Source organism: Takifugu flavidus, chromosome 1, assembly GCF_003711565.1.
Source record: "Takifugu flavidus isolate HTHZ2018 chromosome 1, ASM371156v2, whole genome shotgun sequence".
In the NCBI taxonomy this organism is placed as follows: domain Eukaryota; kingdom Metazoa; phylum Chordata; class Actinopteri; order Tetraodontiformes; family Tetraodontidae; genus Takifugu; species Takifugu flavidus.
Genome location: NC_079520.1, coordinates 28,160,626 through 28,176,203, shown reverse-complemented (window position 1 = coordinate 28,176,203; position 15,578 = coordinate 28,160,626). Strand labels below are relative to the sequence as shown.

General features: G+C 53.9%; 1 protein-coding gene and 1 pseudogene across 4 annotated transcripts; one reads left to right on the top strand and one right to left on the bottom strand.

Moving 5' to 3' along the window:
* Positions 1 to 3,697: 3,697 nt before the first annotated feature.
* LOC130533047 (cerebellar degeneration-related protein 2-like) lies at positions 3,698 to 8,030 on the top strand (annotated as a pseudogene).
* Positions 8,031 to 8,188: 158 nt separating this feature from the next.
* polr3e (polymerase (RNA) III (DNA directed) polypeptide E) lies at positions 8,189 to 15,204 on the bottom strand. 4 transcript variants are annotated; one of them, XM_057045776.1, is made up of 21 exons: positions 15,049 to 15,204; positions 13,977 to 14,059; positions 13,798 to 13,848; positions 13,639 to 13,716; positions 13,442 to 13,557; positions 13,041 to 13,123; positions 12,754 to 12,861; positions 12,600 to 12,649; positions 12,401 to 12,520; positions 11,649 to 11,734; positions 11,505 to 11,549; positions 11,317 to 11,408; positions 11,087 to 11,207; positions 10,929 to 11,010; positions 10,802 to 10,861; positions 10,549 to 10,706; positions 10,370 to 10,431; positions 9,839 to 10,296; positions 8,947 to 9,024; positions 8,714 to 8,836; positions 8,189 to 8,647 (listed from the first exon to the last, which is right to left on the bottom strand). In XM_057045776.1, exons 2-21 carry the CDS (start codon positions 14,013 to 14,015, stop codon positions 8,591 to 8,593), a joined length of 2,067 nt encoding a protein of 688 aa, XP_056901756.1. In that variant the 5' UTR covers positions 14,016 to 14,059; positions 15,049 to 15,204; the 3' UTR covers positions 8,189 to 8,590. The 4 variants fall into 4 exon arrangements, with proteins under 4 accessions (XP_056901756.1, XP_056901764.1, XP_056901740.1 ...); XM_057045784.1 differs by having other exon boundaries at positions 13,977 to 14,054; positions 15,049 to 15,184; XM_057045760.1 differs by having other exon boundaries at positions 13,442 to 13,716.
* Positions 15,205 to 15,578: the final 374 nt, after the last annotated feature.

Here is a 15,578-nt window from a genome sequence, read left to right as displayed (position 1 = left end):
GGATCTGATGGGTCTGATGGATCCGATGGGTCTGATGGGTCTGATGGATCCGATGGGTCTGATGGATCTGATGGGTCTGATGGATTTGATGGGTCTGGATCCAGTGGATCTGATGGATCCGATGTGTCTGATGGATCCGATGGGTCTGATGGATTTGATGGGTCTGATGGATCCGATGGATCCGATGGGTCTGGATCTAGTGGATCTGATGGATCTGGTGGATCCGATGGGTCTGATGGATCCGATGGGTCTGATGGGTCTGATGGATCCGATGGGTCTGATGGATCTGATGGGTCTGATGGATTTGATGGGTCTGATGGATCCGATGGGTCTGGATCCAGTGGATCTGATGGATCCGATGGGTCTGATGGATCCGATGGATCTGATGGATCCGATGGTTCTGATGGGTCTGATGGATCTGATGGATCCAGTGGATCCAGTGGATCCCCTTCCTCGTTGTTTCATGGCTCAGCTCATTTCCACCATTAGGGCAGCTGAAGATGTTCTGGCCTCACGTCTGAGGAGCTTCTGCCAAAGTGCTGCCCAGGACTTCGGAGTGGATCCTTCCGATCCAGCAGAACCTTGAGGAATAAATGGAATCTGATCAGCTCCTGACCTCCTGATGGTGCTCCTCAGGTGGTTGAGGAGCTAAGCTAAGCTAAGCTAAGCTAAGCTAAACTAAGCTAAGCTAGCTACCAAAGGCAGCAACATCTGGTCTCGTTGGTCCTGCTGCTGCCTGAGGACGGAGACACCGTTAGCCTAGCGGCTAGTTTGATCTTCTGAATCTTCTCGGGTCATGTGACTGATGCACTTAGCATCTTAGCATCCTCCTCCTCCTCACCTCCTCTCCCCCCTCCTCCTCCTCTTCCTCCTCTTCCTCCTCCTCCCCCTCCTCCTCCTCCTCTCACCTCCTCTCCCCCCCCCTCCTCCTCTCCCCCCTCCTCCTCCTCCTCCTCCTCACCTCCTCTCCCCCCTCCTCCTCTCCCCCCTCCTCCTCTTCCTCCTCTTCCTCCTCCTCCCCCTCCTCCTCCTCCTCCTCCTCCTCACTCCTCTCCCCCCTCCTCCTCTCCCCCCTCCTCCTCTTCCTCCTCTTCCTCCTCCTCTCCTCCTCCTCCTCCTCCTCCTCCTCCTCCTCCTCCTCCTCCTCTTCCAGCCCCCCGGAGCTGACAGAGATTAGCTAAATTCATTCCACTTCACAGAGGTTTTGTTTTACCCACAAGCCCCGGGGGGAAGGGGGGGGGGGGGGATTAGCGCCGAAATGAAACTTTTCTTATTAAGTTTGGAAGCTCCTCCTGCCAACGGCGCCTTTGATGTTTGCATTTGCAGATTAAAAGTTTATCTTTCATCCACATCCAATATCGGTCGTATCGCCGCCATCTTAACTGCACGTCTGCGTCTCCAGATTCCTGTTTATTACATTGTAATAGTGTAATAACAACGTGGGCCCAATAGTAAAGTGATAGCGGCTGCAGGCTCAAACCCTGAGTGCTTGTTTGGCTCAGCAAGGATCTTTGTCTCCTTAATCACACACACACACACACACACACACACACACACACCACACACACACACACACACACACACAGGAGTTACTGCCATGTTGCCATGACAACCAGGCGTTTGCAAAAGCCAGCAGGATGCCAGCTCTCCAGTTGGATCACATATGAGCTTCTGTGTGTGTGTGTGTGTGTGTGTGTGTGTGTGTGTGTGTGTGTGTGTGTCCAGAACAAAAGAGGGTGCAGTAACAGAGCAGGGAGGCTCCAGAAGCTGCTGCTGGACCAGGTTCATGATGGTTTCTGGCTGTCTAAGATCCCCCAAACGTGCACGCTTTGTTCTATTACTGCGTGCACGCGTGCGATGAAGTTCCATCCCATTACTCCCGTCTCCAGCTTCTCCTTGGCCTCCTCCCACCTCCAACATTCACCAGGATTCAGCCTGCAGAGATGAGACGGTTGGTATGGAAACGCACCAGCAGAGATGCACATTTGTCCTTAAACTGCCTCCTTCTAATGAGCCTGACAGCAGGAAGCTCTTTACTGGGGGGGGGGGGGGGGGGGGCACGGCTGGGGGGGGCACGGCCGGGGGGGCACGGCCGGGGGGGGCGCTGCTCATCATCCTGTCTCTTCTCACTCTCCTCTGTAATATTCCAATTTCCAGTTCATCTCTCCCCCTTTGCTGGCAGCCAGAGGGCATCGGGGGGGGGGGGTTCTGGTGGTTTAAATGGTGGTGAGAGTGGGGGGTCACAGTGAGGCCCAGGACCTGCAGAGAGGCCCCGGCTCCTCGGTTCCCCTCTGAGCCAGAGCAGAGAGGGGAAGCAGCTCTCTGGGCCGCGGCCCCTCCTGTTGAAGGAACCTCCGGAGGCTCCGACTCAGCGTTTCACTGGACGGATGATTGACCCAGAGGTTAAGATGAAGATGCAGCTTTTTTGGGGGGGTTCTGCTGAGGCGGCGCCAAAGCCCGCTCATGCTAATGCTAAACGCTAACGCCAGGATGCTGATGCTGGGCCAGGAAGAGTCTCCATCTGTCCTGAGGGACAACATCAAGCTTCAGCTCAGCATTTACGCCTGTTAGCGTCACGGTGACCTTTTCAGAGCCGTTTGTTCCTATTAACACTCAGAACACACAGGTTGTGTCTCCTGGTGAGGAGCTTCTCATCCTCCATCTCCAGATCTGGAGGCTGCGGAGCATCGACACACAGTTTGCTGCTTCAGCCATGAGGCAGCCGACGTCCTCCCGCCTCCCGTCTGTGTCAGAGCTCCATGTAAAACCTCCTCAGCTCCTCATCAGGAACCTTCCTGGAGACTGAAACGAGTTTGTGAGGGAACTGATCTGAATGTGGGTGGATGGAACCACAAGGTGTCTTAATGGAGGACAATTAGCACAAAAGGCAAATATGCAGCATCAAACCTGCTCAGTCACGACGTTTGGACGGTGTGTGTGTGATTAGCACGTGATAATCTGATACAATCAATACAAACGTGCGTTCAAATGATAATTAAATGGATCTTAGATGCTCATGTGAGACTGAAAAGGATCTTTTCGATCCGCTGTGGATTTATTGTTCTCGTATTTCGCCCTTTTCTGTGTGCTGCAGGGTTTTTGACCCGCAGCGCCCCCTTGTGGTCGCTATAGGGTACCGGCGGTACCCAGAAGTGCGGCAGAATAGTGAAGTTCAATCAGGTGCGCAGCGGAAACGCACTTTTTGCCTTTCAAAACAAAAGCATATTTTTCTTTTAGTCAACGATGAGTTGAAATGTACTGAAATTCTCGGTTTAGTTCAAATCTGACCAAACTGCGGGAGTTCCAGGCAACGAGCGTAATTACGTCACGAGAGACGTGCACGTCATAACGTCGCCTTATCGCAAGATAAAAACAAGACGTGCTGGATTGATTTAAGGAGGAAAGCAAAAGAGTAGGTTGTTAAATGAATGATTTCATTTGAAGTAAACTTTTAGAAACTTGGTGATTGGTTTGAGTTTTAAGTTATCTTTTTTTAAAAAAAAGAATTATGTTGTTAAGTTCATCGCTGTGGGTCACAAAATCCTGATCTGAACAAAATACAGGTGTGATTTCAGGTTAAATGAAGCTCCACCTGAATAAAGCAACAAAATACCAATATAAAGGTTTTTGTTTGAGAGACTAATTAAATTCAACCCGTCTGTATTGGCTAAAAAATAGTCATGCTACGTTTGATTTCACGTTCCAGATCATATTTAAGTTCACTTTCATTCGTTTCAAAACAACCAATTTAACTGCCGTATTTTACAACTTTGAATAAAAGTTGTTAATCGCGGTGAGTAGAGAATAAAGTGCGTTTTCTGAGGCCTTAAAACCGTCCGGCCGCATTAGTGGAGCTTTTATCTTGAAATTGGAAAGCGGAAGCGGGACCGTGAACGCACCACCGTCATCGCCGTCCTGAGGTGAGCGCTCACCGGTGCCGGCTGCGGGCGTGCGCGTCACTGCACTTTACGCTCCGTTGGATTCATTCTTCCACATCATGGTTTTGTAGAAGGAGCGTAAAGAAGCTGCAGGAAGTGGCTGAAAGAGCTGAGAAGATGTTGACGGACACGATCGTGGAGGAGGAGTTCGAGCTGAAGGAAGAGGAGCCGTGGTACGACAGGCAGGACCTCGAGCACGGTACCGGTCCACGACACTCTTTGTCTCCGAAGCCTTTGACATGAACACGCAAGGTTTAACATTCAAATGGCAGAGATGAGAATGAGATGACAGAGCACGCGCGTTCCTCCGCGCAGGTGCCCCGTCGGCTCAATTTGTCGCCTTATACGTGATTCTCCTAAAGCGGTTTAACTTCCCGTCGTTCCGTTTAGTCCCCCAAGGTTGTTGAAGGGCCGCCGGAGCTGCTGACTGGGTCGTTTCAGGCCCGGCGCCGTTTCCGCCCTGAAGGTTGTGGGTTCTTTGGTTTTATGACGCTCTGCAGATCTTTGCGCATCCTCCGGAAACGTGCGGAGTTGTTGATTTATGGGGGAAAATGTGAGCAGTGGCCCTTCAGGAACGAGGGTTGATCAGGTCCGAGCCTCGGCAGCAGCTCCGGACGGGCCGGTGCTGGGTCGGGGTTAAGGTTGGGGTTAAGGTTAAGGTTCCTAACCCTCATTCTAACCCGAACCTCCCTCCGTCTCCCCTCAGACCTGCAGCTGGCAGCCGAGCTGGGGAAGAGCCTCCTGGAGAGGAACAAGGAGCTGGAGCAGGGCCTGCAGCAGATGTGCTCCTCCAACCAGGAGCAGCTGCAGGAGATCGAGGTGAGGAGCCCACGTCCTGGCCACAGAGGACCCCCCAAACCCTCCGGTCTCTTCATGGGACCCCTCCACATGAAGGTGGGGGTGTCCAGGGGCCAGGGAGCCGTCCAGGTTCACTCTTAATTACAGGCGTGTTGATGAGATAAAGACGGGTCAAAGAGTCCAGGCTGAGGAGATGATAACGTCTTCACTCACACGTCCACGTGGGTTCTGGACGTTTGCAGAATAACCGTTTCCTGTCTCCAGTACCTGTCCAAGCAGGTGGACGTCCTGCGGCAGGTCAACGACCAGCACGCGAAGGTCTACGAGCAGCTGGACGTGGCGGCCCGAGAACTGGAGCAGAACAACCACAAACTGGTTCTGGACAAGAGGACGGCGCAGCAGAAGATCCAGGGGTAAGGGGTTTGGTCCAGTCTGGACCCGGGCCGCTCCGGTCCGGGCCCTGACGTGTCCCTTCTGTCCCCAGCCTGATGGAGACGGTGGAGCTGCTGCAGACGCAGGTGGACGAGCTGCAGCGTCAGCTGGAGGACGTGAGGTTGAGTCCCGGCCGGCGCCACTGGGAGCCGCGGGCGGCCCGGGGGGCCCGGAGCGTGTCCTGCCTGCAGGAGCTGCAGAATTCCCTCAGGTGGGACGTTACAGCCGTCCAGCAGACACATGCGGTTTCCATGGTAACCGGCCTTTTGTGGGGGCGACGTCCACGACGGGGACGTTCTCGATCTTTAAGCTTTTTAAACCTTCATGTGGAGAAACAGCAAATCCTGCTTCACCTCCTCCGGGTGCTGATCCAGCGCTGGCCTGGAGGAGCTCCTCTATCAGCTGTGTGTGTGTGCGTGCACGTGTGTGTGCGTGTGTTTATGGGGTGGGACTTTGGCCTTCCACCTCGCTGCGTTCAGACCTGCCTGATCAGGTTTATCAATAATGTTCCCATTAATCTGATGTTACGAAGTCATAACGAGATTACACACACCAACACACACACACACACACACACCAGCACACACACACAGCACACACACACACACACACACCAGCACACACACACCAGCACACACACACACACACACACCAGCACACACACACACACCAGCACACACACACACCAGCACACACACACACACACACACACACACACACACACACACACACACACACTTGGAGCACTGATTGTATCTCTGTAGTTTTATTTTTATGTTCCGGCTGTAAACGCGTGGAATTTCTCTGCTGAGCTTTGATCTTTTGATCTTCTCTCACCTTTCACCTGCATCTGAAGCTCTGGAGCAGCAGAAAGATTCCGAGTCGGTTGTGAGCAACAGAACCGATACAGAACCGGCTGTCAAAAACCACTTTTCTACCTGTTTATTTGGACCCTGAAACGGGTCAGAAAGGCTCAGACAGACGTTCTGTGAGCAGAACTGAAGCGGCCCGTTAATGATCCACAGGCTCCTGGTGTTCAGGCACCATTCAAATTCAGGAGCGCTGCTCTGGTTCCCAGAGGTTGAGGCTCGTGTTTGTTCAGCTCCACGTTATCGTGCACGTTCACGCGTTATCACACGTGCACGCGCTGCTCAGACGTCCGGCCTGACGCCACCGAACTGTTGCAGGTACGAGGACGAGCCTCCGGACGCCGTCGACTCCACTGAGGTGGCGTGGTGGGAGGAGGAGCGGGCGTCGCTGCAGCACTCCCTCCGGGCCCTCCAGACCCAGTTCGCCGGCGAGCGTGCACGTAGGGAGGAGCTGCAGCGTGAGGCCCAGCTGCTCACCGGGGAAAATGCGGCGCTGGAGCAGCAGGTGTCTGGAATGGAGGCCTGTCGGGTAGGTGGGACGCACATTTATGTGGATGGACACAGAGCTACGCTACGCTACGCTATGCTACGAGGAGGTCGATGGAACTGACGGAGAACGTTGGCTGATCTCAGGCTTTGTCTTGGTCCAGGTCCGAGTGGCTGAGCTGGAGCTGGAGGTGGAGGAGCTCCGGCAGCTCTGGGAATCCTCCAGCCGCTCCGGGCCGGCCTCCACCTGATGCCCAACCCGATGTTGGTGGGCCTGGAGGACGACGGCGAGGCCAAAGCTGCCAAGGCGCCCTCAGTCCTGAAGCGCTGGGGCAGCGAGCGGCTGCTGAGGGGGGCGCAGACGGCGCCCGGCTCCCCCGGCAGGATCGACGACCACGAGTGCTCGTGCGCGCGTCGATCGGGGGTGATGAAGTCCCGCGGGATCTCGCTGCTCCACGAGGTGGACGCCCAGTACAGCGCCCTGCAGGCCAAGTACGAGGAGTTGCTGCAGCGCTGCCCCCGGGGGCCGCAGGAGGGGGCGGGGCCGCGGGAGGGGGCGGGGCCGGGCGGGGCGAGCCATAAGTCCATCCAGACCGCTGACGGCGCCGCACCGACGGACCTGGAGGACGAGCACCAGCCCGAGTACAAGAAACTTTTCAAGCAGATCTTCTCACACATTCAGAAATCTAAGAAGGTCCTGGAGAACCGAGGCGGCCCGGCGGCGCCGCCACGTTAGTGTCCAGAGACGCACCTGCTGCAGCATGAACGCCCCCCCCCCCCCCCCCCACCTTAGTGCATGAGAATCACCCAGAAACGTGACGGCCGTGCACGTGTTCAGACCAGAGCAGGAAACGACACCAGCTGCACCGAGGATCCGCTCGCACAGAAACACCAGTGCCTGAAAACCACTACCTCAGCCTGTAGCCCTGCTCACACACACACACACACCCTGCTCACACACACTCACCCCCCCTCTCACCCACCCTCTCACCACTCCAGGGGCTTCCTACCTGCGCTGCTGCTGCTCCAGGATGCTCCACTTGAAGACTTCCAGGCTTCCAAACGTTGTTGTTCGACGCCGTTTGTGATCGTTTGCAGATCTGAACTATTTATAAAAGTAGTGACGCCGTTTTGGGTGAATCAGCTGCAGCCTAATAATCCAAAATGTTTCAAGGTGCTAAAATGTATCAAGGTTTCTGCACTATGCTAATTATTCTACAATCATAGTAGGTTTGTGTGGATGTGCTGATGCTCGTTGCCACGGTAACCAGGTGAACTTGAAGCTGTAACTGCTGGTCCTAATGATTAGAAGCTTTATGATGTTGAATGTACGTAGTAACCATGGAGATGCTCTTGTAAGGCCGACACGTGTGACGTGCTCCAGGTACGCCTGGTGATTCACCTGTGCTCAGACACCTGTACAGCTGAAGCTAAACCAGCACCAACCAGGCTCTGATGTCGACCTGCTGGAAACGGAAATAAAGGAGCTGTAAAATGCTCAAGATGCTGCTGAGTTTGGCTTCATGAGCGCCAAGTCTGACTGCCACCTTTATTGTCACCATGGTCTCCATGGCAACGGCACAAACTCACGGGTGTTCACCATCAACCGCCCGTTTCACCACATTCGCCCCCTCTTTATGTTTCACCGACGCCACAAATCAGATGTTCTGCTTCAAACAAGGATTTAATGGTGCCGTAAATCTCACAAATCAGGCCGAGAAACGTCTCGTTTCTTCTGCATCGCCAACATAATCCGGATCTGGTGGAAGATGGCGTTGAAAACAAGCGAGCATGAAGTCGTAAAGCAAAGTAACTTCAGGTTTGAGTCCCGGGGGGGTTCCTGGTGAGCCCGGGGGGGTTCCTGGTGCACGTGTGAGGAGCTTCCTCCTGCGTGAGCTGCCTCACACCACCCGGGTCCACGTCAGCCGTGCACTCAGCCTGGCTGACGTCTTCGTCCTCAGAGCAGGACCAGCGGTGAGGGGCTCACGTCTGCCTGACTCCTCCCACTGGACACCTGCGGGGGCGGGGGGGTGTTGGAGGCACCCAGCAGGAGGCGGCCCGTCACCGTCAGGACTGTATGGTTCCCTTCAGGTACCACATCCCTGCGTAGCTGCTGCAGCACTCCTGCGGGGACAGGCGGCGTCACAACCCCACACTGACGGCTGCACACGTGTTGAACACTGTTCTCACGTGAAGGAGCCGGTCCACTTCGGCTTTGGAGACCTCCCCAAACTCCTGAGACAGGCGGGCCTGGACCACCGCCCTCCTGAGCCGGTAGTGCTTGGTGAAGAGTTCGTAGAGCAGCCGACGGTGCTGCGGGACCACAAAAGACAACGACTTCACCTCGTTGGCCATCGGGCCCAAATCCAGCCTTTGATAACCTGCGTGGTGCGTTTAAGGACACTGGGAAAGGGGCCGTTTACCTTGTCGAAGCCGTCTCCGTTCTCCCACAAACCGAACACCTTCTGTTCGTCCGAGGCTGCGTTGCTCTGAGCAGGAAACTAGAGTGGAGACAGGACACTGACGTCAGGAGCAGCAACAACGTTCTGAGACCAGGTCGGGACTCCAGAGCTTCAGGTGGGGGCTCGACATACCTGAGGTCACCTGAGGCGCCCGACTAACCCGAGTCAGTATTCAGTCATTCGGGCGCCCCTAACCGCAGACTGAGGCTCCATTTCATGCAACAGTTAACTAGCGACAGGAGGGGGGAGGGGGGGCGCCGCTGGGACCAGGAGGACCTGGGTGATCCCAAAGCCTGGATTAACCCTTCAGACCAGTCTCCCGTTTCCAGCCTACTCGTAAAACCTGCTTAGTCCCAGAGCCGTAATGAGCTTTAGGTGTTGGCTGATAAGCCGTTACATAACAGAGACGGTGCCCAGGGTTCAGGGTTCTCCCTCCCTCCCTCCCTCCTCCCCCACCCGGCTGAAGCTGGCCCATGTTGGGGCTACAGACGGGATAAAGACCTAAAGCAGGTCCTCTCCTGGCAGGAGAGCGCTCCTTAATGGAAAGCCCATCCAACGTCACAGCTCAAAGGAACATTGTCAGCAGATTACGGCCCTTCTGTGACCCTCCGGGACCCGAGGACCACGTTAGCTGTGCACAGCCACGCCAGCGGGACGGCGCTCCAGAGCTAAATGGAGGCGACTGTGGTTAATCTGACATCCGATAGCTGCTATAAAGCTGCCAGGGAGGAAATGCTCGTCCTTCCTGCCCCCCCAGGAGCGCGTCTAGAGTTAGTCTGCAGCGGAAGCGACGCCTCACGAGGTGGCATCCGGCGTGAGAAGCGTGGCAGCACCATCGTGGGCGGATACTCACAGGCACCAGGATCTGTCTGCAGTGGCGGAGCACGATGGCGTCCGTCAGCATGTGGTCCGAGACGGAGTGAAAGACGCTCCGGCCCACCGGCATGGAGGCCAGGTGCAGGTTCAGGAGCCTCTTGAACTCGTTCAGTGTCACTACAAAATGCTTCCTGAAAGTCTTTAGCACAAAGTCCTGCAGCTCCTGGGACGACGCCTCGGTGCGACCCCCCCCGTTACTGTTGGCGTGACCCGAGCTGGGGGACGCGGCGCCGGGGTAACCGTTGACGGAGCCGTTGGGGATGGGGCAGGAAGTGTCCATGGGTTCGTCTTCTCTGTCGCTGACAGCTTCCTGTTTGATGCGAGCGGCGCCGCCCGCCCGCCTGGCGTCCAGGTCCCTCTGGAGGGCGGCCTGGTTCTTCAGCGCGCGCTCCTGCGCCGCCTTCAGCCGCTGCTCGCCGCTGATCTGCTCCGGCTCTAAACAACACACACGGGCTCACAACACTCCTGCTCGTTCCCACCCATCAATGAGATCGCGGCGGTCACGCACCCGGCTGAGGAGACGTCTTTGGCACGAAATCTTCTTTAGAGAAGTTAAAGACTTTTTCCAGCCTGAAAGAAAGATCAAAGACGGCTTAAATCAAAGGACGCCTCTCCCGTTCCCCGAGTTTAGCCACGTCGCATCGAGACGGAGCGGCTCTCCTCCCTGCTCAGGTGAGCGCCACCTACTTGCTCTGGATGCCCCCCCACAGCATCTGCTGCCTGTGGGCCACGTCCGGGTGCTTCCTGATGAAGTCCTCGTCGGTGGGCAGCAGGAACTCCCAGCCTCTGTTCACTCGAGGAGCTGCCACTTGCTCCAGGAAATCTTTCACATCCTCCGGTGGAAGCTGACAGAAGCAGGAGGAAGAAGCGGCTTTAGCAGGAACCCCCTCCGGCCCAGCCCCCCCCGGCCCAGCTCCTCCCCCCCCTGGACGACGCTCACCTTGATGACGGCAGCGGCCTCCTTCCTCATCAAGGAGCGCTCTAAAGTGAACCTCCACATCTGGGGAAAACACACCCGGTCACATCTGGGCCCGGCAGTTATGAGAGCAGATAAACGAGCGGCTCACCACGAAGTCCCGGCCACGGCAGAGCACCTCCGCGGGGACGCCGCTGTGGGGGCTGCAGGTGTTCTTAGGGTAGAGGACGTCGCTGGAAGAGGAGAGGAGCCAATCACTTCTCAATAAAGAAGCATTCATTCCACTTTAAAACTCCCAGCGAGGCTCACCTCTTCACAACCCAGTTTCCCTGGACCAGCAGCGCCACCTGCTGGATGCACCGCAGCACCGAGGTGGAGTCTGTGCCAGAGGCCAACAGGCCCATCAGGTTAGCAAACTGAATCACTTTGACTACAAAGCAGAGGAAGCCCAGCAGAAAACACAGCATCAGTGGGAGGAGCCAACACAACTGACCATCTACAGGTGTGGCGTGCTGCTGCTCTCCGGCGTGGAACTGTACCGTTCTTCATCAGAGTCTTGACCTGGTCCACCAGAGGCAGGGTGCGGAGCTGGGCCATGGACAGCACATTACTGGGCCCAACAGGCTTCACACTGTCAACAGGAGAGCAACAGAACCAGCCGACGTTAAAAGGGCCGCGCGCCTCCACCCCCAAAGCTTGACCCCCCCCCCTCGTGTGGAGGACTTACACCTTCTCTTCAGCCAGAGGCGGCATCAACATTGACAGATACTCCCTGGGAAAACACACGTGATCGGGTTATTTTTAGAACGGCTCCAGAATCACAATGTGAAGCTCCGGATGTTCACAGGAGCGGCAGAAATGTTCGGCTCACTTTGGAGTTTTGACAAGCTCGGAGTTCTCGGAGGCATCGGCCGACTGGCAGAACAGGTACTGGCGTTCGTGCTCCGAGCGGCCGTCCTGCGGGAACAACAGAACCAAACTCAGAGGACCTGGAGCAGCTCCGCCGGTCAGAACTGCTGCTGACGTGAACAGTTAAACAAGTGGAGATGAAAATATCTCCAAAAGCCTCTGAAGATCCGAGGGCAAGGCCTCGCTCCTGAATTAGCCTGCTAGCATCAGCATTAGCCAAGATCGACTGGTGCTAACGTCAAAGCTTTGTTAACGCCCAGAACCCTCGAAGCTTGCCCCAACACCTAGCAACCATCTAGAAGGAGACTGTGAGGAGATGCCGAAGGCTTTCAGGTGCCCGCTGGCTCGGTTCTGAGGAACGTTGCTTCCTTTCCCAAGCCCACAGAAGCTCCAGCTAATGGAGAACAATTCTAAACACACCTCGACAGGAGCCAGCAGAGGTTTTAGCAGGGTCCTGACCAATCATCAATGGGAATCTGTGGACAGACCTCAGAAGAGCAGTGCTGGCTACTAAACTCCTGTAGGAGGCGGCGCTACGAGGTACGAGATGAGAAGGAAATAGAATCAACGAATAAATGTTTAGGGTTTAGAGGAATGTGTCATCTTTAACGTTATTCCTGTCGGCGGTATTCCCATACTCCACTGGTCAAACTGTTCACGCTAACAAAAACGCTAACCGGAGGCCACAAACCGAGGCGCGAGAGCTCCCCCTACCTTCACGCCGTGGTACTGCAGGTGGATCCAGGGCTCCTCCGCCTGCTTCTTCTGCAGGAACTCATAGGACTGGATTCTTCTCTGCCGGGCTTGTTCCGACTCCGGGCGACTGAACCTCACCTGAAGGAGTGCATGTGTTTACTGTACATCAGCACGTGCACGCTCCAGCGGTACCATATCACAGAGAGCAGGTATTCACCGTGATGGCCTTGGCCTCCTCCTCGGCCTCGTCCTGGGAGGAATCACCACCTGTCGGCGTAACACACAAACCCAGCTTATAAACGACCCGGGTCCCGTCTGTGATGCGAGATCCCGCTCAGATTCAGGATTCAGGAGATTAATCTCCGGCCCACCTTCGTTGGCCGCCTCCCGCTCTCTGGTTTTGCTGTCAGCCTTGTCGAGGTAGGAGAAGCTGGGTCTCATCTGGAGGATCCCCGTCAGCGGCGTGATGTGAAGCTCACCTGTTGACAAGGACCGCCCGTCAGAACCAGCAACGTTTGGGTCCAGAAGAACCGGCGGCGGGCTCCAACGCCATCAAACCGAGAGACCCCGACTGAAACCGAGTAAAGCCCGACGGGGTCGGGAAGACAAACGGGAAGAGAGATTTGTGCTGAAGCTGACCGACAGAACCGGGTCCGACCTTTGTGGAAAACAGCAGCAGCATATCTGGAGGTGTTTGTCGTGGCCTGGATGGAGGAGAAGGTCTGTTTATCCATCATCTTCCTGGAAAAGAAAAGAGGAAGAGGATCCAAATCACTCGCCAAACCTCCACTGGACCCAATCAGAACATTAGAAACACAAAGATCCTGGTGGCACCGCTGAGGACCAAACCGGGCCGGTGTGGACCCACACGGTTCAGCGCCTCCTCTAATGTAGCCCACAGCACCTCTGAGGTGAGCTGGGTTTTTATTTGGGCTTCAGGACCGAATGAGTCAGACGAGCTAAAAACCTTCGTGGTGACGACGACCTGAAGCCGTCGAGGCGGCGCCGCTGCGACGTGGTCGGAACTAACGCGACAACGAGATCTGAGGTCCAACGTACGTGGAATAGGTGCTGGTCTCATCGTACGCCGCTCCGTCCACGTTCAACGCGATCTGCTCCCCTTTGCTGCGGCAGTAGTTGGGACTGGTGGCGTCGATCGCCATCTCCAGCTCCACCTGTTTCACGGGCGGAGGAAAACGTCGTGAAACTATTTTCCAGGTGCGGCGACGATGGGACGAGGAGCAGAGGAGGTTTACCCGTTGCTGCTTCGGTTTGATTTTAGCCGATAAGTGATTGACGTCATCGTAGGTCATAGAGGAAGGGCGGACAGGGTACTGAGAGGAGACCAACGATTAGTCAGAAGAACTGATCACTGCTGACGACCAAAACTACTCATCAATGGAGACAGAGATTACCTGGAAAAGGTAGAGTTTATCTGCAAGACTCTTGGCAAGGTAAACATCAATCTAAAGGAAGATAGAAGATAGATAGAAGAAGATAAAGAAGATAAAGCAGCCTTTCAGCAGCCTGAACAGACCACCAGCCTCACGGGTCAGTACACCAGGACACCGGCTGGCGGTGATTGTGGACTTACTTCTTCTATAATGGGGTCGTCTTCATCACCGCTGGCCATTATTTATGTCAGCTGGAGTGGAGCTCAGATCTCAGATATCTAACCTGGGGAAAAAGGTTCGCTCAAACTCAGACACGGATTATAGAGCTACACAGCATACGGCTACACCCAGGACGGGAAAAGGAAAGCAGATGCACCGTATATATGGTGTATATACCCTATACATGCAGTATACACTGTGCATATACCCCTATACGTGCAATATATACTGTGTATATACCCTATACATGCAGTATATACTGTGTATATATCCTATACATGCAGTATACACTGTGCATATACCCTATACATGCAGTATACACTGTGTATATACCCTATACATGCAGTATACACTGTGCATATACCCTATACATGCAGTATACACTGTGTATATACCCTATACATGCAGTATACACTGTGCATATACCCTATACATGCAGTATACACTGTGTATATACCCTATACATACAGTATAAACGGTGTATAGAGTGTGTAAACACTGTTTATACTGTGTATGAAGTCATGGGCTGACTAGTGATGGCTCAAAGGTGGATTCCAACATGATGCAAGTCAGTGTAATTTATGCCACTGCTCGTCGCGCACGCACGCACGCACTAGTGTCAAAATAACAACCAACAGCTAACACTCCAAATGGTCACTTCAGTCTACCAACGACTTTAGCTGACTGTCATGCCCGTGAAAGAAGTCAAATCAGTGGTTACGTTAGCTAGCTAGCTAGCATCAAACCCTTTCAAACAATTTCCAGGGCCTCGGCTTTCAAACTGCGGAGGAAATGTTCAATTCTATACAAAAAGGATAATCTGCGAAATAAATATGGAGTAAAGCAGGCCCTTTTGATTTCCTGTAATTAACCTATAAGCGATAGGTTAATAATCAAACGTAACCAGTGTTATGGAGCCCATGCAACTTTAGCCTACCTAGCTACCTAACTAGCATGGCTTGTTACATACTGTCAGTCAAAATAAGAGCCAGTCACTCGTCAAAGGCCTGTTTTGAAGCGGCCTCTCCCGTAAATACAGAGCAGGTGATTCACCTGGACACTTCACCATGTGGTTTCCGTCGTCTCATCCAGAAAGTCGATGCGCAGAGCGGCAGAAAAACGCTGAACTCCAGCAGCCCGAGAGGAGCCGCTACTGTTGATGCTGCACCGCACACGTGGGGAGGAGCCCGCTCCCACAATGCTTTGCGGCTCCGCCCCACTTCCGGGTTTGCAGTGAGGCGATTATCAATAGATGATTTATTAATAGATTATTTATCAGTGGATGATTTATCAATAGATTATTTATCAATAGATGATTTATCAATAGATTATTTATCAGTGGATGATTTATGAATAGATTATTTATCAATAGATGATTTATGAATAGATTATTTACCAATGGATGATTTATTAATAAATGATTTATTAATAGGTGATTATCAATGGATGATTTATCAATAGATGATTTATGAATAGATTATTTATCAATGGATGATTTATTAATAGATTATTTATCAATGGGTGATTTATTAATAGATGATTTATCAATAGATGATTTATTAATAGATTATTATCAATGGATG